Source organism: Dreissena polymorpha, chromosome 2 (genome assembly GCF_020536995.1).
Source record: "Dreissena polymorpha isolate Duluth1 chromosome 2, UMN_Dpol_1.0, whole genome shotgun sequence".
Taxonomy (NCBI): domain Eukaryota; kingdom Metazoa; phylum Mollusca; class Bivalvia; order Myida; family Dreissenidae; genus Dreissena; species Dreissena polymorpha.
Window position 1 is genome coordinate 127382562 of NC_068356.1, and position 27865 is coordinate 127410426.

Genomic DNA, 27865 nt, shown 5'->3' on the forward strand with positions numbered 1-27865 from the left:
GGGCGGGGCATTTTTATGCCCCCTTTTGAAGAAAAAGGGGTATATAGTTTTCGCACTGTCCGTCTGCCTGTAAGTCCGTCTGTCAGTCTGTCACACTTTTCGTGTCCGCTCTCTAATTCAAATAGTTTTCATCCGAGCTTTACGAAACTTGGTCAGAAGTTTTATCTAGACAATATCTAGGTCAACTTCGAATATTGGTCATGCGGGGTCAAAAACTAGGTCACAGGGTCGAAAAAAACAAATCCAAGGGAAGTAATAAGCTTTAAATGGACATAATTATCTGACCTACCAAATTATATATTTTTGTTAAATAAATCAAAGCAGCGCAGTAAGCGGCTTTGTGCATCTGACAAACTTATCATGGTAAAAGGTCAAGGTCATCCTTCAAGGTCTTAGGTCAAAAATACAAATCCAAGAGAAGTAATAAGCTTTAAAGGGAGATAATTATTTATTATTGAACATAGCAACTTGATATTTGGCATGCATGTGTATCGCATGGAGCTGCACATTTTGAGTGGTGAATCTACAGTCACGGTAGTGGCTTTTAATTATTTGCTACTAAAAAGATTTGTTAGAGACAATTATTTTCAAGGGAAGTAATTTATATAATTATAAATCTCAGATTATATATTTCCTTACCAAGAATTTAAGTTCTTTTCACAGTTACTGTACATATTTTTTATTTTGATTATTTATTACTCAAATGATTGATTTGTCAAAGGTTTTTTTTAATGATATAATTATCATTTCTTTCCTGTACTAATTTGTGAATGGTAGGGTTCATTACATACCTGTGGACTTATGTCCATAGATACATGATGAACTCTGGCTATGATCTCTTTGATAAAACACAGGCCTTGGTTGTCAGTGGTGTCTGACTTGGTCATTTTTGATTGTCTACAGAATCCCCCCCTCCCCTGTTTGAATTGAACAAAATCGAAGGGCAGTAATAAATATTAAAGGGAGATGATTTCTATACCTGCCAACTGATAAATAGAAATTTTATTTCAAAGCGGCGCAGTAGGGTGCATTGTGTTTCTGACGAACACATATCTTGTTCTTTATATGACTACATGTATATTAAAACCTTGTTCACTCTATAAAAGTCACATTTATAGTCCAATCTTTATGAAAATTGGTCAAAATATTAATTTTGTTCTAATGATAGCTTGGCTGAGTTCAAAAAGTGTTATGGTTTTTCCTTATATGGCTATCGTAAAACCTTGTTAACACTCTAGAAGTCTCATTTTCAGTCCAATATTCATGAAACTTGGTTAGAACATTGGAACAATGGTATCTGGACTGCGTGTAAAAAATGGTTTTAGTCTACTGAAAAACATGGCCGCAGGGGACTGGACATTTTGCCTTATATGGCTAGTGAAAAACCTTGTTATCTCTCTTGTTGATAATTTGGACGAGTTTGAAACTGGTTTCAGAAACAGGTCAAAAGTTGCTGAAAGCAGTCTAGTTGCTTGAAATCTCAGGTGATCATTTCTGGACCTCTGGCCCTCTTGTAAAATTAAAATATTGAGATAGTGTTTGTTTCTTCTTTGTCAAGTTTTTTATGTTAAAGCAATTATTAGAGACCTTCTTTAACTTCATGTTCCATAGATTATTTTACCTGCCCAATGGCACTTATCAACTCTTTTTCAAAAGAATTATTTTTTATTTCTCAGGTAGGCTGTGAATTCCTCTTGTTGTCATTTATGCCTCGTTCTGGGAAAACTGGTCTTAAGGCACGCACATTTAGTTTTGTCTCAAAATAGTGTGTGCAGTTCGCTCTCCGCCTTGTCAGGATTTTGTAAAAAAAAATGGGAAAGTTTCATTAATGGTAAACCTGTGCCGACTGAACAGGCTAATCTGGGAAGATATTAAAAGCACATCCATTAAGCCCCGTATTAAGACTAGCCCTGTATTAACCAGAGTGAGCCTGATTTTTAGCCCTAAGGAGTTTACTGACTGTATTGGTCACATCCGTCTGATGTCGTGGCTGCTGATTGGTACTCTGACACACACCGCCATGACAGAGGGCGCTGCGTGTGTCACATGCATGCCATTCCCACTAGATGTCAGCACGCTGATTGCTGAGCATGTGCTGGTAATAATGACGGGATTTGCTGAGCAGTCAAATGTATGTATATATATGGTAGCAATATAAACCTTGATTGTGCAGTATTATACAAAAAGTGAATGCATATAAAGAAGTGAAACTCCAGCTGCTGGCGCAGTATTGAATTCTCTTTATATACAATTAGTTGGTCCTTTATTTAAGGCAATTAAAGTGACCCATTGCCAAAACAGAACAAAACAGCACAATACAAAACAACATAAACACATAAAAGAACAAAGCTGGGGTCACTGCCTTGGTACATGCAATGCAAAGCATTGGGGGTTTAAACTGGTTTAAGAGCACTCAACCTCACACTTGGCCCAGCAATATTCAATAAATACTTGTTTAAATATTTTCCATGTTTATTTTAAGCTCATAAAATATTCTGAAAAATTATTTAGATTAATCGTACATGTTTTTGCATCATCTTGGCGGATTGAAATATTGTATATACCTTAAACAATATTACAATTCAATTGAATTGTGCCAAAAAGTACATAAGTATTTTTTATGCCCCCCTTCAAAGAAGAGGGGGTATATTGCTTTGCACATGTCGGTCTGTCGGTCGGTCTGTCGGTCCGTCCACCAGGTGGTTTCCGGATGATAACTCAAGAACGCTTGGGCCTAGGATCATGAAACTTCATAGGTACATTGATCATGACTCGCAGATGACCCCTATTAATTTTCAGGTCACTAGGTCAAAGATCAAGGTCACGGTGACCCGAAATAGTAAAATGGTTTCCGGATGGTAACTCAAGAACACATACACCTAGGATCATTAAACTTCATAGGTAGATTGATCATGACTCGCAGATGACCCTTATTGATTTTGAGGTCACTAGGTCAAAGGTCAAGGTCATGGTGACCCGAAATAGTAAAATGGTTTCCGGATGATAACTCAAGAACACAAACGCCTAGGATCATGAAACTTCATCGTTAGATAGATCATGACTTGCAGATGACACCTATTGATTTTGAGGTCACTAGGTCAAAGGTCAAAGTCACGGTGACCCAAAATAGTAAAATGGTTTTTGGATGATAACTCAAGAACGCATGCTCCTAGGATTATGAAACTTCATAGGTAGATTGATCATGACTGGCAGATGACCCCTACTCATTTTGAGGTCACTAGGTCAAAGGTCAAGGTCACGGTGACCCGACATAGTAAAATGGTTTTCAGATGATAACTCAAGAACGTATATGCCTAGGATCATGAAACTTCATGGGTAGATTGATCATGACTCGCAGATGACCCCTATTGATTTTGAGGTCACTAGGTCAAAGGTCAAGGTCACGGTGACCCAAAATAGTTAAATGGTTTCCGGATGATAACTCAAGAACGCTAACGCCTAGGATCATGAAACTTCATAGGTACATTGATCATGACTCGTAGATGATCCATATTGATTTTTAGGTCACTAGGTCAAAGGTCAAGGTCACGGTGACCCGAAACAGTTAAATTGTTTCCGGATGATAACTCAAGAACACTTTTGCCTAGGATCATGACACTTCGTAGGTACATTGATCATGACTCGCAGATGACCCCTTTTGATTTTCAGGTCACTAGGTCAAAGGTCAAGGTCACAGTGACAAAAACGTATTCACACAATGGCTGCCAATACAATGGACAGCCCATATGGGGGGCATGCATGTTTTACAAACAGCCCTTGTTTGCATTTATGTTTTCCTGAAAGTTTTACTGCTAGTTATTTACATTGCTAGTTATATACATATGATATAACTTGACAACTGTTTGTCATTTCAGATTTCAGCTAACCACATGAGTTCCCTCTTCCATGCTTTCTTCTTGTGCCAGGCAAGTTACTTTATTGTCCCCTACTGATGAAACTGAAGGGGACTTATGGTTTGCGCTCTGTCAGTCTGTCTGTCATTCAGTCTGTCCTTCACACTTTTCTTGATCCTGCAATAACTTTAAAAGTTCTTCATATTTTTTCATGAAACTTAAAACATGGATATATTTAGCAATATGGAGATTATGCACGTCATTTAATTTTGTTCCTACGTCAATAATTATCGTTGCTATGGCAACAAATTTAAAAAAAATCTGACAATGGTGGTGTTTCACCGGTAGGGGACCATATTGCTTGGCAATCTCTTGTTTGTAGTTATAACACGACTGCCCAGTAACAAGTCCTTTTTTTCATTTGCAAATAAAAATATGCAGGAATGAACTATGGGAAAAGACTTGAATTAAAATCAAAATCTGAATTTCAATTTTGTTAGTAGACCTTCAACAAGCATGATTTTTATTTAAGTTTTACGGGTAAGGCATTGTTTTTTATTCTAAGACATAATATATAACTGGTAGCTGGATTTTGTTCTGTTTTATGTCTTTATTCTGTAAAGCTGTTACACATAATGATATTATTTTGATAATTGGGTTTAGCATTTCATGACTATATTATTCCATAATATCAGCTGTAGACAATTTACTATACCAATGAGCCATATGTTATTCCACAATTTGAGATGTGGACAAATTACTGTACCATTTGAGCTGTGGACAAAGTACTGTACCATTTGAGCTGTGGACAAATGTCTGTACCAATGACCCCTGTATTATTTTCATATTTCAGCTGTGTACCATGTACTGTACCATTCCATGACCTCTATATTATTGTCATATTTTAGCTATGGACCATGTACGTGACCAGTCCATGACCTCTATATTATTGTCATATAACAGCTGTGGACCTTGTGCTGTACTGGTCCATGACCTCTTTAATATTGCCATATTTCAGCGTTGGACCATGTGCTTAACCAGTCCATGACCTCTATATTATTGCAATATTTCAGCTGTGGACCATGTACTGTACCAGTCCATGACCTCTATATTATTGAAATATTTCAGCTGTGTACCATGTATTGTACCAGTCCATGACCTCTATATTATTGTCATATTTCAGCTATGGACCATGTTCGTGACCAGTCCATGACTTCTATATTATTGTCATATAACAGCTGTGGACCATGTGCTGTACTGGTCCATGACCTCTATAATATTGCCATATTTGAGCTTTGGACCATGTACTGTACCAGTCCATGACCTCTGTATTGTTGTCATATTTCAGCTAAGGACCATGTACTGTACCATTCCATGACATCTGTATTATTGCCATATTTCAGCTAAGGACCATGTACTGTACCATTCCATGACCTCTGTATTATTGCCATATTTCAGCTGTGGACCACGTACTGTACCAGTCAATGACCTCTATATTATTGGCATATAACAGCTATGGACCATGTACTGTACCAGTCCATGCCACCTATATTATTGCCATATTTCAGCTATGGCCCATGTACTGTACCAGTCCATGTCCTCTATATTATTGTCATATTTCAGCTAAGAACCATGTACTGTACCATTCCATGACCTCTGTATTATTGCCATATTTCAGCTGTGGACCACATACTGTACCAGTCAATGACCTCTATATTATTGCCATATTTCAGCTATGGACCATGTACTGAACCAGTCCATTACCTCTATAGTTTTTTGTCATCTTTTAGCTATAACCATGCACTGTACCAGTCCATGACCTCTATAATATTACCATATTACAGCTATGGACCATGTACTGTACCAGTCCATGACCACTATAATATTGCCATATTTCAGCTATGGACCATACTGTACCAGTCCATGACCACTATAATATTGCCATATTTCAGCTATGGACCATGTACTGTACCAATCCATTACACCTATATTATTGCCATATTTCAGCTATGGACCATGTACTGTACCAGTCCATGACCTCTGTATTATTGCCATATTTCAGCTGTGGACCACGTACTGTACCAATCAATGACCTCTATATTATTGCCATATTTCAGCTAAGAACCATGTACTGAACCAGTGCATGACCTCTATATTTTTTGTCATATTTCAGCTATGGACCATGCACTGTACCAGTCCATGACCTCTATAATATTGCCATATTTCAGCTATGGACCATGTACTGTACCAGTCCATGACCACTTTAATATTGCCATATTTTAGCTATGGAACATGTACTGTACCAGTGCATGACCTCTATATTATTGTCATATTTCAGCTAAGGACCATGTACTGTACCATTCCATGAACTGTATTATTGCCATATTTCAGCTGTGGACCACGTACTGTACCAGTCAATGACCTTTATATTATTGGCATATAACAGCTATGGACCATGTACTGTACCAGTCCATGACACCCATATTATTGCCATATTTCAGCTATGGCCCATGTACTGTACCAGTCCATGACCTCTATATTATTGTCATATAACAGCTGTTGACCATGTACTGTACCAGTCCATGACCCCTATAATATTGCCATTTTTCAGCTATGGACTATATACTGTACCAGTCAAGACCTCTGTATTATTGCCATATTTCAGCTGTGGACCACGTACTGTACCAGTCAATGACCTCTATATTATTGGCATATAACAGCTATGGACCATGTACTGTACCAGTCCATGACACCTATATTATTGCCATATTTCAGCTATGGCCCATGTACTGTACCAGTCCATCACCTCTTTATTATTGTCATATAACAGCTGTGGACCATGTACTGTACCAGTCCATGACCCTTATAATATTGCCATTTTTCAGCTATGGACTTTATACTGTACCAGTCAATGACCTCTATATTATTTCCATATTTCAGCTGTGGACCACGTACTGTACCAGTCCATGACCTCTATATTATAGGCATATAACAGCTAAGGGCTGGACCACATACTGTACCAGTCCATGACGTCTTTATTATTGCCATATATCAGCTATTTACTATATACTGTAACAGTCCATGACCTCTATATTATTGCCATATTTTAGCTGTGGACAATGTACTGTGAGAGCATAGCGGCGATGTACAACAGCAGCTCCGAGCAGTACCAGGCTGGCACCTCCTCTGTGATGGACTTCTGGGCGCGAGTAACACCTGGCATCCTACAGCTCCTCTCACACTCCAAAGTGGTAGGCCGTGGGCATTTGTACAGAGCCCTTTTGTCCTTATATAGTAGGGGACTTTTTAAAGGGGTCATCTACTTATTTTTTAAACCATTCAACATTGTCACTTAAACTAAAATTGTACAATAATAAAATGAACGTGGCGTCTCATCAGGATCCAAACTGTTTGCTATTCTAATAGTATTCTTTGAAAAAAAGAAAATGCTAATTTTAGAAATTCAGCATATGACATTTTAGCAGACGACAAATTTCCCATCATGCAAAGGGTTAAAAGTTTGAGCTATGCTACTCACCCATTAGCCTGAACCCATGTAATGTTTTTATCTAGGTTTGTGTGCAAGAACCCATATCTCTTTTACTCTATTACTTGGTATTCGATTGAAACTTCACACATGTCAATGTTATCAACATGCAAGATCTTTCCCTAAAGGCCCATAACTTTGACTTGCAATAAAGCAGAAGTATTCCACTTTATGAAACTACAACTATTTCATCAGAATGTTTGTAAAAGGTCATCTTCTAATGTTAATAACTGTTACCTGTGGTTTTATGAAAAAAGGTCCTTTTTATACATAAAGTTTTTTTTATTTACAAGTTAAACTTGTAATTTAAAAACAAAACTGGATGTATAAAGGGGCCTTAATGTAATAAATTGTAAAAAAATATTTGTAGTAGTTACAGATATGCATGATAACTGTTATCATGCATATTTTAAACTACTACAATTATTTTTATAAAATATAATTTGGTTATTTATGACTACCTACTTAGGAATTTTAATCATAGTTGATACTGAACACGACCATCTGAAGTTTGTGAACATTTATATTTTAACTGAAAACAACAATGATACGATAAAATGTAGTGATCTAACTCTTATCTTTAGAGTCGTCAGGTAATGTCGCCGAAAGACAATGTTCATGTTGTCAAGGTGAAAGAACAGAATAGTGTGCTGTCTTTGGACAGCTCTTGCAATTTGTCTTATTTCTGCGAAAAAGTTGGCTTGCAAATCCATAAAACAACATTATAGAAACATTTCAAATAATTTTATTTGGTTTCTTCTTGAGAGGAAAAATATTGCCTTTGAAATAATATTTCTTCAAGCTCATTTCAACTTTCCTTAAAATTTCCTGACAACTGTTCCATGCTTACTCAGGAAAAGACAACTCTTGAGGTTTGTTGTGGTGTAGTGTTGCCCTTTGGTAGTGATGTTTTTTTTTCTCCTCATCTGTTACCTTTGTGTTGTTCTTGTGATTGTGCCTTAAGATATTTGTAATGGTAATATCCAATCATGCCCTCTCTAACATATCAGATATATTTGTTTGCTCATGTTGGTCAGCGGGTCAGTAATCACAGTTATTCATGCTCTTTTTCTACAATAGTTTTCTTTTGATCTTTATCAGACTTTATAAAAAATGTGTATTCATAATATCTTTGTATATTATAAAATCTTTATCCAATTGGTGTAAATTGCTGTAAATGTACATGTTGTAAGTTCAAATAACCAAGAAAGTGGATAAATTGTCCTTCAAAAACCAACAATTGACTTTTTTGTTCTCTTGTCCCTTTCTGATATAGTCAGATCAATTTATTTAATTTACACCAACCATGATGAAAATTTTGAACAGGAATAATATGGGTCAAGTTCAACATTAGATCATGTCCAATTAGTCTCTAGTATGCGCTTTGGAGGTTACGCTTAAAGATAGGCTAAAAGAAGCAATTAAAGTTGTTTCTGTAGTGCTTTCTGTGCATAAGTTTTATTCAAACTTTGTATGTTTTAAAATTGCTTTTTACTTATTTAGGGGGGGGGGGGGTGGATAACATTTTAATAAACAGGTCCTGTAATATGTTAAGTATATTTAATATCTACAGGGTAGGTTTTGTTTCTTGTTGTCTTACCCTTATTATTGAAATGTGTTTTGTACCATTACATGTAGTTAAAACTTTTTGAATTATTTAAAACTTAAATCTCAAATATATTATATATAAAATACAGCATTTAATCAAATGTTAATATCAAAAGCCTTCATAAGTTTTAACATGAATATTTTCATTTCAAATAACACTTGTTAGACTGTGAAAAAAATGGGTATTTTAAAATTGTCATTAGCTTTTTTTCAGTGTATTTCGTTGATGATGCTTATTACAAATTGAATTTGATGTAATGCAACATTTGATTATTTTTTTTACATGTATACATTGAAAAAATCCATTCACTGAAAGTCATACATTTCCAATACTTTTAGCATTAAAACAAAACTCTTATTGACATCTATCTTCCTACTATGATACAAATATGATACATCAGATAGCATAGATTTTTATGCTCCCCATATACACATATATATATATATATATATATATATATATATGTATATATATATATATATATATATATATATGGGGAGCATATGGTTGCCAGTTTGTCTTTCCGTTACTCCGTACGGAAAAAAAAGTTACAGTTACTCATAGCACCTTCAATACTTTACCAATCTCTTTCATATTTGGCATGTAGATACCTTGCATGGACCTCTACCTTTTGATGATGTTTGAGGTCACTCGGGTCAAGATCACCAAGGCTAATAATAGATTTTTCCGTCACACTTTTGTTACAGTTTCTCATAGCACCTTCAATACTTTACCAATCTCTTTCATATTTGGCATGTAGGTACCTTGCATGGACCTTTACCTTTTGATGACGTTTGAGGTCACAGGGGTCAAGGTCATCAAGGCTAATAATAGACTTTTGTTACAGTTTTTCATAGCACCTTCAATACTTTACCGATCTCTTTCATATTTGGCATTTAGGTACCTTGCATGGACCTCTACCTTTTGATGACGCTTGAGGTCACTGGGGTCAAGGTCATCAAGGCTAATAATAGATTTTTCTGTCACACTTTTGTTAAAGTTTCTCATAGCACCTTCAATACTTTACCGATCTCTTTCATATTTGGCATGTAGGTACCTTGCATGGACCTCTACCTTTTGATGATGTTTGAGGTCACTAGGGTCAAGGTCACCAAGGCTTATAATAGACTTGTTACAGTTTCTCATAGCACCTTCAATACTTTACCAATCTCTTTCGTATTTGGCATTTAGATACCTTGCATGGACCTCTACTTTTTGATGATGTTTGAGGTCACTAGGGTCAAGTCACCAAGGCTAATAATAGACTTTTGTTACAGTTTTTCATAGCACCTTCAATACTTTACCGATCTCTTTCATATTTGGCATGTAGGTACCTTGCATGGACCTCTACCTTTTGATGATGTTTGAGGTCACTGGAGTCAAGGTCACCAAGGCTAATAATAGATTTTTCCGTCACACTTTTGTTACAGTTTCTCATAGCACCTTCAATACTTTACCGATCTCTTTCATATTTGGCATGTAGGTACTTTGCATTGACCTCTACCTTTTGATGATGTTTTAGGTCACTGGGGTCAAGGTCACCAAGGCTAATAATAGACTTGTTACAGTTTCTCATAGCACCTCCAATACTTTACCAATCTCTTTTATATTTGGCATGAAGATACCTTGCATGGACCTCTACTTTTTGATGATGTTTGAGGTCACTGGGGTCAAGGTCAAGGTCCCCAAGCTAAAAATGGATTTTTCCGTCACACTTTTGTTACAGTTTTTCATAGCACCTTCAATACTTTACCGATCTCTTTCATATTTGGCATGTAGGTACTTTGCATGGACCTCTACCTTTTGATGACGTTTGAGGTCACTGGGGTCAAGGTCACCATGGCTAATAATAGATTTTTCTGTCACACTTTTGTTAAGTTTCTCATACCACCTTCAATACTCTTTCATATTTGGCATGTAGATACCTTGCATGGACCTCTACCTTTTGATGACGTTTGAGGTCACTGGGGTCAATGTCAAGGTCACCAAAGCTAATAATAGTTTTTTTTGTCACACTTTTGTTACAGTTTCTCATAGCACCTTCAATACTTTACCGATCTCTTTCATATTTGGCATGTAGGTACCTTTAATGGACCTCTACCTTTTGATGAGGTTTGAGGTCACTGGGGTCAAGGTCAAGGTCACTGAGGCTTATTTTAGATTTTCTCAAGGTCTCACTTTTTTCCTTACAATTAACCCAAATATCGACAAAGCATCATTGTGGAGCATCCATCAGTTTTACTGATATCCTTGTTTCAAACTATATGAAGTTGATGTATAATTTTGTAACGTTTACTGTTTCATTATTTCTCCGGTGTGGTTTGTCTGTGTTGAATGTGTTGTGTTCTCTAAAAACGTAGTTTATACCATTCATTTTGAAAATTCAATATTCCATTCCTTTCACTCACTTATCTAGTATGGATGGTGTTTCATTTCAAATCTCTTACCCATCCTATCAGTGTAGATTTATTTCTCCATATGTGTGTACAGTTTCTTCTCGAACATAACCAATATAGCTTGCTGTATATACATTCATTTTAGACATTGATTTATTCCACAGCATCGATTGCATTTTCAGTAAACTCAGATCAACAGTCACTCAGTTGTTACAATACTTTTAACTTGCTACTTTTACATCAACAGTGTATAATTCCACAGTGGGTACTGATTCACCCCACTCTGAATGTTTATGATTGATTTGTTACATCCAAATATGAAAGTGTTTTTTTCCACAATTGTGACTGATAGAATATCACTTAACAACATTTATCATTTCACTTATTGTCAGCAAGGATGGTATTAAATATAGGAAACATAAAAATGTTTGTCATCTGAATATTGGAGTTATGAACACTTTATGACTAGAATTGATTAATTTTATTAGCTCACCTGAGCAGAACATTTTGCCTTGTGAACACTCTAGAGGCCACATTTATTGTCTGATCTTCATGAAACTTGGTCAGAACATTTGTCCCATTGATACCTCGACTGAGTTCAAAACTGGGTCATGCTGGGTCAAAAACTAGGTCACTAGGTAAAAAAAGGATAAACCTTGTGAACACTGTAGAAGTCACATTTGATGCCAAATCTTCATGTAACTTTGCCAAAATGTATGTCTAAATGATATGTTGGTTGAGTTCAAAAATGGTTCCTGTCCGTTGAAAAACATGGCCGCCAGGGGGCGGGGCAGTATTCCTTATATGGCTATAGAGAAACCTTGTGAACACTCTAAAAGTCACAATTTTTGCCCAATCATCATGAAACTTGGTGGAAACATTGGTTTCATTGATCTCAAACGAGTTCGAAAATGGTCCAGTTTTCTCTATATGTATATAGTGAAAACAATTTTTGCCCAATCATCATGAAACGTGGTAGAAACATTGGTTTCATTGATATCTCAGATGAGTTCGAAAATGGGCTGTTTACTCTATGTGTTTATAGACTCTAGACGTCACATTTTTGGTCCAATCTTCATGAAATTTGGTCAGAACATGTCTTTTCTGGATATGACGGTTGAGTTCGAAAATGGTTACGTTTGCTTGAAAAACATGGCTGCAAAGGGGCGGGGCATTTTTCCTTATATGGCTATATATGGCTATAGTAAAATCTTGTTAAAACTCTAGAGGCAACATTTATTGTCCAATCTTCATGAAACTTGGTCAGAAGATTCATCCCAATAATATCTTTGAAGAGTTCAAAAATGATGCCCTTTGGTTGAAAAACATGGCCGCCAAGGGGCTGGGCATTTTTCCTTATATGGCTTTAGTTAAACCTTGTTAACACTCTAGAGGCCACATTTATTGTCCAATCTTCATGAAATTTGGTCAGGAGATTGGTCTCAATGATATCTTGGATGAGTTCCAAAATAATTATGTTTGCTTGAAAAACATGGCTTTCAAGGATTTAGCACAAACCAAATTTTTCTTATTGCATTTTTATAATAAAAATATGCATATTATACCAGACTATTTAGCATTTCTCCTATGTGCACATACTAGCATATTTTCTATACATCCTTGTTATACATACACATTTTAAATGTCTTAATGGCTCCCCTTTTGCATACGTTATACAGGACTTTATGGTACCTTATCTGTTCATGTTATACAGGACTTTGTTACCTCCATGGTACAGATTATACAGGACTTTATGTTTCCTCCGCTGAACATGTTATACAAGACTTTATGGTACCTCATCTGTACATTTTACTTTATGTTACCTCCACTGTACAGATTATACAGTACTTGACATTTCCTCCACTGAACATGTTATACAGGACTTTATGTTACCTCCATTGTACATGTTAATGATGTTATACAGGACTTTATCGGATCTCCTCTGTTCATGTTATACAGGACTTACCGATTCCTCCATTGTGTGTGTTATATGGAACTTTATGTAACCTCCACTTTGATCATTATACAAGACTTTATGGTACCTTCATTTTGTATTACAGCTTGCAGAGATGGTGAACCTTCACTTCCTGAGTCTGATGGAAGCCTTACAGGAATGCAACTCCAGTGTCCTGGCAAAGGTAGTTCTGTTAATCTTACATGCAAGAACATACACATGTTCTAGCAATAATTATATAAATGTATCCTCATTTTATTGTGTGTTTCTTAAAAAGGCAACATCAAGAAGTAAATGTGGCTATAGCAGAGCTTTGAGTTTGTGATGATTAAAGCTTACTCATTTTATGCCCCCAGTAGGGTGGCATATAGCAGTAACTGTTGAACTGTTCGTCAGTCCGTCAGTCTGTGCATCTGTCCGTCCGAAAACTTTAACATTGGCCATAACTTTTGCAGTATTGAAGTTAGCAACTTGATATTTGGAATGCATGTGTATCTCATGGAGCTGCACATTTTAAGTGGTGAATGGTCAAGGTCATCCTTCAAGGTCAAAGGTCAAATATATGGCTTCAAAGCGGCGCATAAGGGGGCTTTGTGTTTCTGACAAACACAACTCTTGTGTATTATAATTTTTATGCCCCCAGTAGGGTGGCATATAGCATTTGAACTGTCTTTCCGTCCGTCTGTCCGTCCGTCCGAAAACTTTAAAATTAGCCATAACTTTTGCAATATTGAAGATAGCAATTTGATATTTGGCATGCATGTGTATCTCATGGAGCTGCACATTTTGAGTGGTGAACGGTCAAGGTCATCCTTCAAGGTCAAAAGTCAAACAATCCAAGGGAAGTAATAAGCTTTAAAAGGGAGATCATTTCTAAACCGACCAAATGATATATTAAAATTTTATTTCAAAGCGGCACAATAAGGGGTATTGTGTTTCTGACGAACACATCTCTTGTTATTATTCAAAATTGATTGATCTTTATCCTCCTTGAGTAATGCCCTGCCAGCAGACACATCAGTCTTGTCAAGTTCTATTAAGAAATTTATTATGTTTTGGCCACTTTGTAAAAATCTTTTGAATTGCAACAATGTGTCGATGTATTTTATTAGGGATAATCACAAGATAAGAGTAATTATATATTCCATTAGCCTTTGTAAATCTTTTTATTTCACATTACAATGTGTGTGTAGTTATATTTTTTATGACAATTAGCGAAACAAAAATGCTCATTCCTATTACTATTAAGAATAACTTTTTGTTTTGCTTTGCAGTTATTCCCAATGTGGACTGCTATTCTCTACGCCTATCATAACCAGGTACAGCAGACATTTCTTAAAGACAGAACATATGTTATTATATTTCAGATGTTTAAAGTAATGATGTTGCAGTAATTGTACAGGTTTTTTACTTTATAGGTGATGCATATACATATATGTTAGTTAAAATGTATTTCATTTTATATGAAACATTTTATCAAAGTTTCTGTCATTAAAGTACTTCAACAAATTAAATTATATAACCTATGGCAACGATAATTGTTTAACTTGATGCCTTTGCTGATGGGTAAATTATATTTTGCAAAACACAAAAAACAGCATAAAGTTACATCCCTTGTTTCCATAGCTACCAGGCCACCTGCAGGTTCGTCTGCAGTCAGTACAGAACTGGCAGCCACCGGTTCCCTCCACTGAGCAGACGTGCATCAACTCTCACATCCTGCTCACGTGGCTCAAGCGTATCCAGATCCGTCTGGGCCAGATTGAGGTCCAGTGTTCATCGGCCGCCACCCAGTTCTACAGCATCTGAATAAGGTTTAGTGTTTTACATGTACCGGTTCTATAGCATCTGAATACAGTTTACTGTGTTACTTGTACCGGTAAGAAGTTCTAAAACATCTGAATGAGGTTTACTGTGTAACCTGTACCAGTATGCAGTTCTATAGCATCTAATACAGTAAAATGTGTTACCCGTACCGGTATCCAGTTCTACAGCATCTGAATACAGTTTACTATGATACTTATACCGGTAAACAGTTCTATAGCATCTAATACAGTTGAATGTGTTACCCGTACCGGTATCTAGTTCTACAGCATCTGGATACGGTTAACTGTGTTATGTGTACCAGTATGCAGTTCTACATCATCAGAATATTGTTTACTGTGTTTCCTGTACCGGTATTCATTTCTACAGCATCTGAATATTGTTTACTGTGTAACATGAACCGGTATGCAGTTCGTCAATATCTGAATACAGTTTACTTTACAGTGTTACTTGTACCAGTATGCGATTCTATAGCTCAGCATCTGAATACAGTTTACTGTGTTACCTGTGCCGGTATGCTTTATCAAGTATATCTTACTGTTGTACTGTTACATGTATCTGTATATGGAATCAAATAAGACTTTCTGTTTCGGTTGGTATACATAATACATGTTGGCTAACTGTGTTACGTGTACTGATACGTGAAATCAAAACCTGGTCTGCTAGGTGTATCTGAATATTCTCAACAGTGTTACATTTAAGTAATTTTTCCATTAATTACTTTCAGTTTTCAGACACTCTTAAGTTTTCGGCACCCTCTTTTTTAGCCAAAATAATTATTTTTCGTGACTATATTTTCGGACATACGGATTTTCGTCCATAATTAATGACTCCAATTTTTCGGACAGTATATTTTACAGCGCTAGTTTACTAGATTTCTGCCCTGTGTTCGCTTATCTTGGATCATGAAGTTTTAAAACCGGATTAACGTAATAAAACCTGGCATAGAATGCCCTGAGGGCAATGGACCATTACAATTGCGTTATTGGATATATTACCATGTATACCTGTAAAATAAACAATGGTTTCACCCAACAGCATTTGGAATGATATCGTATTCAGGAAGCAGTATGGTTGTTTTTTTATGACATTTTTATATACCATTTTAGGTAAGAGATAGCAAATATACATGCTTATCTGGGACAACACTTTCCGTTTATACTGGATTTTTTCTCTAGAAGAGACCTGCTTAAAAGATAAATTCAGGCTTATCTTGGCCATCGCTTTACGCACTTGTATTAAGCCCAGTTTTCCCAGAAACAGTTTCATATAATTGTTTGGATAGCACATTCAAAATGAACCAATATCCTGCATACAGACTGGTGCTCATATCCAAAGTTTCTGAATCAAAATGTGGATGGCTGTATTGTGCAGCACTGGGTATCATGCTTACTGTGATTGTTGTCAAGTTAACCTGACGTTATTGTTGTAATTGTTACTTATAATTAAGTTGTTAAATGTTTATAACTGTATTAAATTATTATATTGAAGAGAAATGTTCATCGACATGTTTATTTTTTATGTGTCTGTAGATTGTACACACATGAAATGTATAGACTTTTGAATGGCTGAAGGATCATGTGGGGAAAAAAGGTTAATTCTTTTGAATTGGACATTGGTTTCGTATTGATTAAAACTATAAAGTTGTGTTTGGATTCAGACCAGTTTAAAATTTAGAACACATGTGTTCAATATTGTTTTAGTTACCATTGTGACTTTTATTAATGTTATAAACATGTTATCAAACACTTTTTTTGGTTGCATAATTTAAACATATATGGGTTTGTTTTAAAAATGTCATATAGTCATTTTTTGTGTAGAATACAACATTCTATTCAAATAACAACAAAATCCTTTCTTCTTGTCTAACAAGTTTCACACATTGTGACATTTACGTAAAATAATATTTAAATACCTCATGTAAACAAAAAAAATCAATAAAATGTCATACTGGTAGATTCAAAAATTATAATTTAGCATTATGATGATAAGACAACCAAAGTTACTCTCATGACTATGAAGAATGTTACAATAAAGGCTTGTAAATGTGTAATCATTAATAGACATTGGCAAAATAATTAAACGTTTGTAACACTTTTAGCCCATAATTAGGTAAATACGCGCAATACTAATATTAAGCAGTTTTAATACCACTTGATATCACAAGCATGAGCGATGCTGTGGTATGCATGCAGTTAGCTTGTGCCACTAAAGAACTCGGGTTCGATCCCAGAGTATGGCAAACTTTTATATTGATTTATTTTATTAAATAATTATTTAAAACTACTCCATAATTTAAGTTGTGATGATAAATGCATTGAATTACTTTTTTTAATATTGTTTAATTACATGTGCATTTTCTAAAAGTTGTTTAAATCAATGTCTCAATTTTAACATTTGATATTTAACTTGTAAGATCAATGATATATTTTGCTGATATTATATAATGTCCTTGACATATTTTATTTATGTGCAATAAAGTCGCAGTACTTTGGGAAATACGTATTATGATATATGCTTATAACAAATTTACCTTCATACTCTTGTAGCAGTGCAATATCCGACATGCTAAATTTTAATTTGTGTGTAAATTCAGATTAATTTATAGTCGTCTATAAAATACTGGTTTGCATTTCTTGTTAAATGTTGTGCTGCTGTTTTGCTTTTCTAGTCATGTACATTATACTTGTATATTGTATTATTCTAGTCCCATCAATTGTTTTGGTTATTGCTTTTATATGAAAGAAATATAAAAGACAAAACATTTGTGTGTTTAATGGATTTTATATTCTTTTATAATTATTTAAGTTACAAATAACTAAAAAAAAAAAAAAATCATGGGTGTTTACTGACTGCTAAATTGCATTTTTCTTCTATTCTTTGAAATTAATGAAATACATTTTTGTTTGTGTTAAGTATTGAAATACATATTTTATGTATTATGTATTATACAACTCGTGTTTCATTCTTATGTTAAAAGTAAACAAGACTTATAATTGCCAAGCAATAAAAGTCCCCTACCGGTGAAACTCCACCATTTTCATCAATATTTCTAGTCTTTTTGTTGCCATAGCAACCAGAATTCTTGATGTAGGAACAAAATGAAATGACGTGCATCATCTCCACATTGCCATCTATTCATGTTTCAAGTGTCATGAAAAAATATGAAGAACTTTTAAAGTTATCGCAGGATTCACCATTTTCAGCAATATTTCAAACCTATGTGTTGCCATAGCAACAAGAATTCTTGACAGAACAAAATGAAATGACGAGCATAATCTCCATATTGCCATCTGTCCATATTTCAAGTTTCATGAAATACTATTAAGAACTTTTAAAGTTATTGCAGGATCCAGAAAAGTGTGACATACTGACACACAGAGCGCAAACCGGTTTCACCGATAGGGGACTTAAAACTATTTGAGAAGAGAATTCTCGGAATTTATCAAACATGTATTGTTTTTAGACTTGAAAATGAACATTGTATTTAAGTTTGTATATAGGTTGTTGTTGTTGCTAAAGGATATATTTATAGTTTTAGTTTGCATAGTACAGGTAAATACAAAAATAAATAAACTTCAGAAAGTTAATGAGATGTTTATTCTTAAATTTTTGGCAAAAGTAAATAGTTCTACCTGTTAATAAAACCTGAACCACACAATGTCTGTGCATTTGTTATGATTTGTATGCTCCCCAAAGCAGTCAAATGCTAGTCCATTTCTGCATGAGAAACAGTACTTTGTGTCTTAGTGGAAGATAATGAGAATAATCCGAGATTGTGGATCAAACCCAGTACCTCAATGGCAGACACTATATCTTCAGAGTAATGACTTTACGAATTCGTGTAAACCAAAGTAGAACATACACACATTTCATTTGCTCCGATTTAATTTGCATCTGCTCACTAGTAACAAATCAATAAACACCCATTTCATTAGCACACCGGGTAACAATTCAATAAACAGCACATTAGGGTGTTGCAACATGTACTGATTCCAAATATTGTACTACAATACTCTGTAAGTTGAGTGTACTAATCACCATGATAACCAGAATTTGATGCATTATTGCTAATGCTGAATTTAAATGGTAACTTTAGCATTGTATTTTCTGCTTCTATCATGACCATCTATAATATAATCACATGTAAACATGGTAGAAGATCCAAATGACAATACAACATGAAAGACAATCAAACAAATGTTTCTGCTCCAAAAAAATATACAAAGAAATGTTGAATGCGCCTGGCAGAAAAAGTAAGGGTCATAAAACTTATGGACGGAAAATGATTATACAATGCATATGGCATTGGAATTCGTGGTGGCATAACTAGGGTTCAAACAACTGGAATGGAACACAGACATATCATATGAAAATAGCAAGCAATATGTGGATGTAGTATTAAACATACTGTTACTCCTGGTGGAGACATGTACTTACTGATATAAAAGTAAAAAGTGGTTCAAGTCTCATCGTCTCATAGCCTCAAAGGCCATGGTCACACTTAGAGGTAAGAAGAAAAATTTGGTTGTAAACAGCTTTTTTTCAACATAAGCGTAGTTTTCAGACAGAAGTGGAACGTGGGTAAATCAATTACCTTAGGATTCATTTCTTGTTATGTACACAAATTCACTAATTATTGTTAAGTATCCCAAACCTTTAAGTAATTACTAATGGGTCATTTATTGCTGTACTAGTTATTCATTTTGTCAAGCAGCAACTGCTCAAAACACTTAAACACTGCAAGTTATTGAGCAGAAACTAATGACCATCACCTATCCATCCATATTGTTCAAAATCATTTTTATATACCTAGACCTAATACAGATGTAGAATAATTCCAACGTTTTGTGACTTGTTAAGCAGACTTCGCCATGTTGTTGTACACCAACACTATGCTACAATTCTTATTCTCTAACATATTTGTTTGGTATAACAATTTCCTATCTACATATCACCCAACTTAATTTTTACCTTGACCTATTTCAAACTTATTTGATATTGAAGTTGTCAAAAGACAATGATTTTGCTAAGCACATATTCTTGTTCACATTATTATTGATCTCGGTTATTGTAAACCCCAGACCACAAATTAATTTAAAAATTGTTAATCATGCCCTAGTTGAATCATATGCTCATTTTGTAAGGAAAGGAACAATAAATGAAATCCATTATTTTAATCTTAAGAGCAGAAGGGGCCAGTGGTAAAATGGGGGCAGGTATGAAACCCAACTTCCGACAGAGGAAGTCACGCACAACAGGGCTGTCTACAATAGAAATGCAGAAGAAGTTTCCAGAACTGGTCGTGGAAGGTTCTGAGACTGATACCTCTAACAAGCTTGGGTATGCTTTGTTTGTCATCATTCAAAAATAATATCTGAGATTGGACATATTCAATCTTGAGTATCTATTGATCCTTAGTATGTACAACCAAAGTTATGTTCAAGTATTTGAAAATATATATACTTCAATTTCAACATTTTATTTTAAGAAATTAATATCAAACCATAGTGAATTTCTTTTTTACTTACATGTTATTATTCCTTATTTTGAGAGTAGTAGGCCAATTTAAATTTAATTTTTAGATTTACTATTTATAGACTGCTGAATGTGTAGACTAAGACTGAATAGTCTGAGCTGTAATACATACCCAAATGTCAGCATATTAATAATGTTTTGGTAAAAGTTGAGGAGCAACATCTCCCTTTTACTGTTTCAACGACAGGTATACAACTGAAACTGCTTTTGTTTGTCCGGGTCATTTTGCAAGGTCACTGACCATTGCTCTGACCTGTAATTTAGCAAAGATTTGCGTGTAACTGCTCCATGTCTCTATATCTACTTCAGATATTATGAAACTACAGGATGATTTGGGTCCTTATAAACATTAATAGCACTAGACCTATAAGTTTAAGCAGCTTGTTAGCAGGACTTTTGCCCCATTTGCACTTAAAAGTCCGGTTAATGTTTGCCTGCAATATGAAATGAAGGTAAAGGTTTATGTGTAACAACTATCTATCACGGTAACTGGAACAGATATACAATTGAAACTGTATACATATGTTTATGGTATCATGTGGGGCCAAAGACTCAGGCTATATGTATAACTCTGACCTGTAATTACGCAGAATGATGTCCCTTTTTGTCAATTAAGGTCGATATTTGATTGCAAGAAATCCTATCTCGACCTGACATGTAGACCTAGCACGGGATTGCATTTAGGTGCTGTTGGGTCAAGGTCACTGTTGCTTAACATGTACATACAAATTTGCTTTCAATAACTTAATTTAAGATGGAGATATTGTGCTTAAATTTTGTTTTTAGGTAGGTTACATGCTGGATTTGCAAGGGATTGCAGTTGTGGACAGTGGGGTCAATTTCATTATTGCTTAAAATAGAAAAAATACTTAACAATTACTTTAAACAGAAAAAAAAACAGTTTTCGCTCAAAAACTTTACTATAGATGCAAGTATTTTTCTGTATTTATGTGTGTACTTAGCTTACACGTGACCTATGTTGGAATTGCATTTGGGGCCAGAGGCATGTTGTTTCTGTTGAATAATTTTATCAAACAGGGAGGTATCGTGCTGTAATTTTTCGGTGTTGGTAGGTTATATTCAGACCTTGCATGCAAAGTGAATGATATTCAGGTAAATGTATTGGTAAAAAGTTTAATACTAATTTAAATATCTTGAATGTTCATCTTTGACTTTGAATAAACTATAAAACTACTGAACATATTCAGCTTCAGATGTGTTATTTAATAGATGACTGACAGAAAACATATACTATAATACTAAAGCACAAGAATTATTGAGCACGCTGGTTTTGAACAGCTCATGTTTTTATACAATTTCATATTATATCAATTCAAACTTCTAGGTCAAATTAATATTTCATTGTAAATTTTCTATTTCATTCATACTACGTCATATTTATGTAACTTAAAGTATTAGGTGAATGTAATATCAGACCATACAATTTCTAGTAGTGTTGTAATATCCATGATTAAGACGCAAAATGAGGGAGACGGATCAGCTGTCGAGACCGATCCCCAAGAAACCTGTGCCAAACCGCCACAGCGAGATTGCGATGTTCGAGCGGTGTTTGGACTGTAACGCCGTTCTAGAAGAGTACGATGACGACATTATCGGGCTGTGCGTGGTTGTCCTGGCAACTTACATCCACCGCGAGCCCTCCCTAGCCAAGCCCATGTTGCTTGAGAGTCTCATGGCTGTTGCTAAGTAACTAGATGTATTTGAAACATGTTGCTTTGTGGGCCTTAGTATTTGAAACATGTTGCTAAGTAACTACACATATTTGAAACATATCGCTAGGTGGACAGAAGTATTTGAAACATGTTGTTAGGTGGGCAGAAGTATTTGAAACATGTTGCTATAGGGCAGAGGTATTTCAAACATGTTTCTAGGTGGGCAAAAGTATTCGAAACATGATGCTCATTGTGCAGAAGTATTTGAAACATGTATCTTAGTGTACAGAGGTATTTGAAACATGTTGCTTTGTGGCCAGAAGTATTTGAAACATGTTGCTAGGTGGGCAGAAGTATTTGAAACATGTTTCTATGTATGAAGTAGTGTTTGAAACATTTTGCTGTATATGGCAGAAGTTTTTGAAACATGTTGATGGGTGGGCAGAAGTTTTTGAAACATGTTGCTAAAGGGCAGAAATATTTTAAACATGTTTCTTGGCGGTAGGCAGAAGTATTTGAAACATTCTGCTAGATGTGCAGAAGTGTTTAAATATCTTGCTTTAGGGCAGAAGTGTTTGAAACTTGATTTTTGGGGGTAGGCAGAAGTATTTTAAACATGTTGCTATGTGGGGAGTAGTATTTGAAACTTGTTGCTAGGTGGGCAGAAGTGCTTGAAACATTTTGCAAGGTGGACAAAGTAGTTTAAATAAATATGTGTGCTGCATTTTGGTAATTGGTGATAAAATTGGCGTTGAACTACCAGATTATAACAGTTTTTACTGATTTTATTTAAGTGTGTGTTTATGTAATATTTTAGTTGTATTACTTTACTGGAGAATCACATTAAACAGATTATACACTTTTGGTTTTATTTAGAACAAAATATTTTAATATTACATATTCAAAATGAACGCTACTTATTAACCACTTGGGATATTTAAGGGCTTACTTTTATGTAGAATGATTCTTAAACAGTGATTGGCTGTCGAATAATTGTAAGCATACAAAATATAATCTGTTTTTCTAGAAATAGATTTAAATCATATTTCTTTTATTTATTTTAAGTCTACTTATGAACATGTTAAAGCTATGTTAAGTAAGATTATTTGCTGCTAAAATGAAATATACGGCAATTTTTATTTTATTTGAGAAAGCTCAAGAAAGAATATGTGCAATTACTATGGCAAGTTGATTTCAAAACGTGGTTTGTGTCAACTTAAATAGACCTTTTACCCTGTGTGTCATGACTGCAGGATAGCAGCCAGTAGTCCGTACACGTGGCAGACGGAATCCAACGTGGTCGTCCCTGGCAACAGTCTGAGTATTTCCCGCCAGTTTCCGCGTTGCTGTCATAACAAGCTTGCTCCTAAAGGCATCTTCCCCATGTTCTTCCAGAGCAGCTTTTAAGGTACATCGCCAACAGGACTGTATGCTAGTGTTTACAAGTCAGGGGTGTTAAATTACAAGATTAACCTGGCAAGTGAACAATGCTGTTTGGCGAGCTGTACTTTTCTTACGATAGTTTGACTCGGCCAGTGCATTTTAAATTTTGAAAATGAATCTTAAAAACATTCAAAATATCAACTCAACTGTGCCTTTTGTCCTAACCTAACACTTGGGGTAAAACTGAAAATTCCAAAAAACAAAGATGCTTGTAACAACCAAATCCGGGAGTGTAATTAAATGACTAGTCAGCCATAACCAAGAGACAATTTATATGTAATTTTTAGCCCAAAGCAGCTTGTGTGCTTTCATAACTAATTGTCTGAATCAACTGCTTTTGAACAATTATTGTTTGTTTATTTAGAAATGCAGGCAAATAGGACCTTCCTATTCATAATGCAAGAATAATGTAACATATGTTGTCAAAGACATTGTTTACAGATTCTTGTCCAGGTTTTTTATATTGTGTACACACAATATTAAGGACAACTCATAACAATTAATATGAAAAACATAACAAATGCATGTAATTGAAAGCCAACGACCAAACGTATTTTGTTTCCTAACCATTACATGTTTTTGTGAGAGTGACTTAGGATTTTCAGTCAATCGTCCTTCAGGGCGTATATCATTTTTTGGAATTTCACAATTTTTGAATTGGTTTTATCTAGGGCTGATACGTGTAAGTCTTCAGCAGCCCAAACACACCTTGAACAAAACACGAATATTTCGTTTCAGTGTTTGATGAAGATTGCTTTTTGCTTGAAATTAATATAAGCCTCAACTTACATTGTTTGAGACCAAATATGTATGTATAATAATAATAAATAAAGTAAAACAAACCAATTAATCCAGTTCTTACCCAATGGGTAAAAAATGAGAACATTGCGCAAAACAAACTTGTTATGCAATATCATTGCATTTATTAACTGCATCATTTTTTAATATTGTAGACAAATCCATGATGTGTTAATGATGCTTTTGAGAAATCATGATTGGGAGTTCTATGTTTAGCCCTCCGATACGCAAGTGGACTCCACTGTACTTATTTGCAGACAACCAGTTTCTGAAGACAATAGCTGTAGCGTTGGTGGATTTTGCAGAGCCCCCATGTCATGCAGCAAAACACTATTTACTGGAGGTGGGCCATATTGGTCAATATTTTCAGTGAAAACTGAGTGTGTGATATAAACTTATGTGGTCATTGCCCCAGGGCAAAGAAAGCTTAATTGAATGGCCTGTCACTTCAGTTCATGAACAAATAGTTCTTTTCTAAAGTTGAGTATCTATGGTGTTTTGTTTTCAGCTCACCTGAGCACAATGTGCTCATGGTGAGCTTTTGTCCCTCGTGCGGTGTCACAATGTGCTTTGTTAACACATAACAGACCACATTAGCTAAACAATCTTAATGAAACTTGATCAGATGATTTGTCCCAATAATATCTTGAAGGAGTTCGAAAATGGTTGCGGTTGGTTGAAAAACATGGCCGTCAGTGGGCGGGGCATTTATGGCGATAGTAAAACCTTGATAACATTCTAGAGCCCACATGTTTTGTCCGATCTTCATGAGACTTGGTCAGAACATTTGTCCCATTAATATCTAGGATGAGTTCAAAAACCGGGGCATTTTTCCATATATGGCTATAGTAAAAACATTTGTTCTAATAATATAAAAATGAGTTCTAACATGGTTCCGGTCTGTTGAAAAGCATGGCCGCCAGATTGTGGGACATTTTTTCCTTATATGGCTATAGTTAAACCTTGTTTACACTCTAAAAGTCACGTTAATAGTTCAATCTTCATGAAACTTGGTCAGAACATTTTGTTCTTATGATATCTTGGGCTGCACAGAACATGTCAGTTTAGTGACTTTGGGCCTTTCAGGCCCTCTTGTTACTTAACTTTTTAGATTTTACAGGATTGATTTTTTGTTAAAAATATGAATACCAGCTACTTCTGAAACAGATTATCATTAGGTCTAGCTCCATCCAATGTTTTTTTCTTTCCAGTTCCTATACTTATGTGTTTTTTTGTCAAACACAATAAACATGCAATTAAGTACCAAAAGAAATTAAAAGCATAATGAAAATTAATCAACTCACCCCCAGCAAACCCATTTCAAGATAAGATGTATAGGATATTTGTTCATGTCAGTGTAAGATCGTTTGTTATATCACGAGTGATCATAGAAAATATATTTTCACGAGTGGCGCAGCCACGAGTGAAAATATTATTTGTCTATTATCACAAGTGAAATAACAAACGATCTTACACTGACATGAACAAATTTTCTGTTTCTTTTATGCCTCTTTTTCAAGAAAATAATTAACAGCTGTTTCCCTTTTGCTGAAAAGTTACCCTTTCTTAAAGTTTCTCCCTAGGCGTGCCTCAATACATTTCAAAACACGAAATTACGTCATTATACCAGCGAAATTCTCCAGTTAAACTCTTTAACAATGTAAATAAAAGGTGAAAAGCATAAAATTAAAAAGAAAATGTGTTGGAAATGGTGGAATGTCGATTTTAATTCACTCGTGATCATAGAATATATATATATATATATATATATATATATATATATATATATATATATATATATTATGATAATCTAAAAATAGAAAAAGGAGTTCCGAAAATTTGTTCTTTTCACCGATGGAAATAAAAATTTGTTCTTTTCACTGCTGTTCTTTCTCTGCAGAAATGTCATATTTCATCATTAGGTATAAAAGAAATTATATATTATATACAGGATCAATACACTGAGTGGAATTGCCCATGGGCAGGCAAATCTTTCCGTATACAGACTGAATTAAAATCCACATATATTTTTTCACTAAAGGACATGGTTATGATTTTTAGCATGATTGCAGTTCTTGTTCTTGATTTATGCGCATAGGGTTGCAGGCAAACTTGCAGGAGTTCTAGTGTTTGCATCTTCCATACCATTTTGTTTCACTTGCTGATCGCATAGCAATCTTTATCCAGTCTCCACAACTATAAGCATTCTAATTGGTTAATATCCTTAGTAAATAATAAACTTGAGACTAAAGGCAATAGGAGTCCCAAAGCCTGTCCTGTAGTGACATCTTCCATCTAACTCATCATCAAAGTTTTCCTAGGTTCTTAACAACACTCGCACCATCAACACGGACACCATCCCCCTCCTGCTGGACAACCTAGCCAGCTACATGAACTCTATCGCCCTGGAGACCAGTGCGGCCATGTGGACCAACATCCTCAACCAATTTGACATCTTCTTCCGCCGTCTCACTGAGATACTGCCCGTGCCTTGTGACATGACCTCGGTCCTCAAGATCATCACGTGTCTACTGAAAGTGAACGGCATTAATAATGCAAAGGTGAGATTTAGGGACCTTATTCAAGTAATGATGCACGGATTATGAGGATTGTTTCGTTCTAAAAAATATGGTTATAACATTGGGATATGTCTGGTTGGTGCTGTCAAACAGGTGCTGGATTGTCCAATCTTGATGAAACTTTGCTAAAACAATCTTGCATGTAAAACTTGCTTGGGGCTTGTTGAGTCAAGGTCAAGAATGATAAAAAAATAATCGTTTCAGCTCTATAATATCAGTTTGTTTTTTAAATAAGTTACAGTAAGATCTAGCTTGAAATTTCATTTTTCATTATTAATATTTTAGTATAAAATATTATGATTAACAAGACTCATTATATAAATGCTATGCAAACAAATTGATACCACCTTCATAATTTTGGGGTACACATCTATATTTAGGCGTGTAATTTTATTAAGTGTTCATATGATGTTAATTCCTGCATATCATTGAAAACACCAAATCTTCTTTTTATTTAAAACTATGTTTTATTTATATTATCTTTATTTTAAGAAATGATTTGATTTTTGCATGAAGAAAATCATGCTCAAATTCTAAATCAAGAACGCATGAACCGCACTTTGTCTTCATTCAGCAAAACTTGGCTGGAATGTGCATCAAAGAATAACTGATTACAATATATTTCCATTAATATAGATAATGAAGAAAAT

The 27865-nt window shown here is 35.0% G+C and overlaps 1 protein-coding gene across 1 annotated transcript in view; it reads left to right on the forward strand.

The window, feature by feature from the left end:
* Window positions 1–17144, forward strand: part of LOC127868934 (protein unc-79 homolog) — a 118159-nt gene extending 101015 nt beyond the window's left edge. Inside the window, exons 49-54 of the mRNA XM_052411124.1 lie at window positions 1942–2131; window positions 3876–3926; window positions 6965–7105; window positions 13467–13544; window positions 14635–14679; window positions 14987–17144. Of these exons, the coding sequence (XP_052267084.1) occupies window positions 1942–2131; window positions 3876–3926; window positions 6965–7105; window positions 13467–13544; window positions 14635–14679; window positions 14987–15169 (688 nt within the window). The 3' untranslated portion in view covers window positions 15170–17144. The remainder of the gene's footprint in view (window positions 1–1941; window positions 2132–3875; window positions 3927–6964; window positions 7106–13466; window positions 13545–14634; window positions 14680–14986) is intronic.
* Window positions 17145–27865: the final 10721 nt, after the last annotated feature.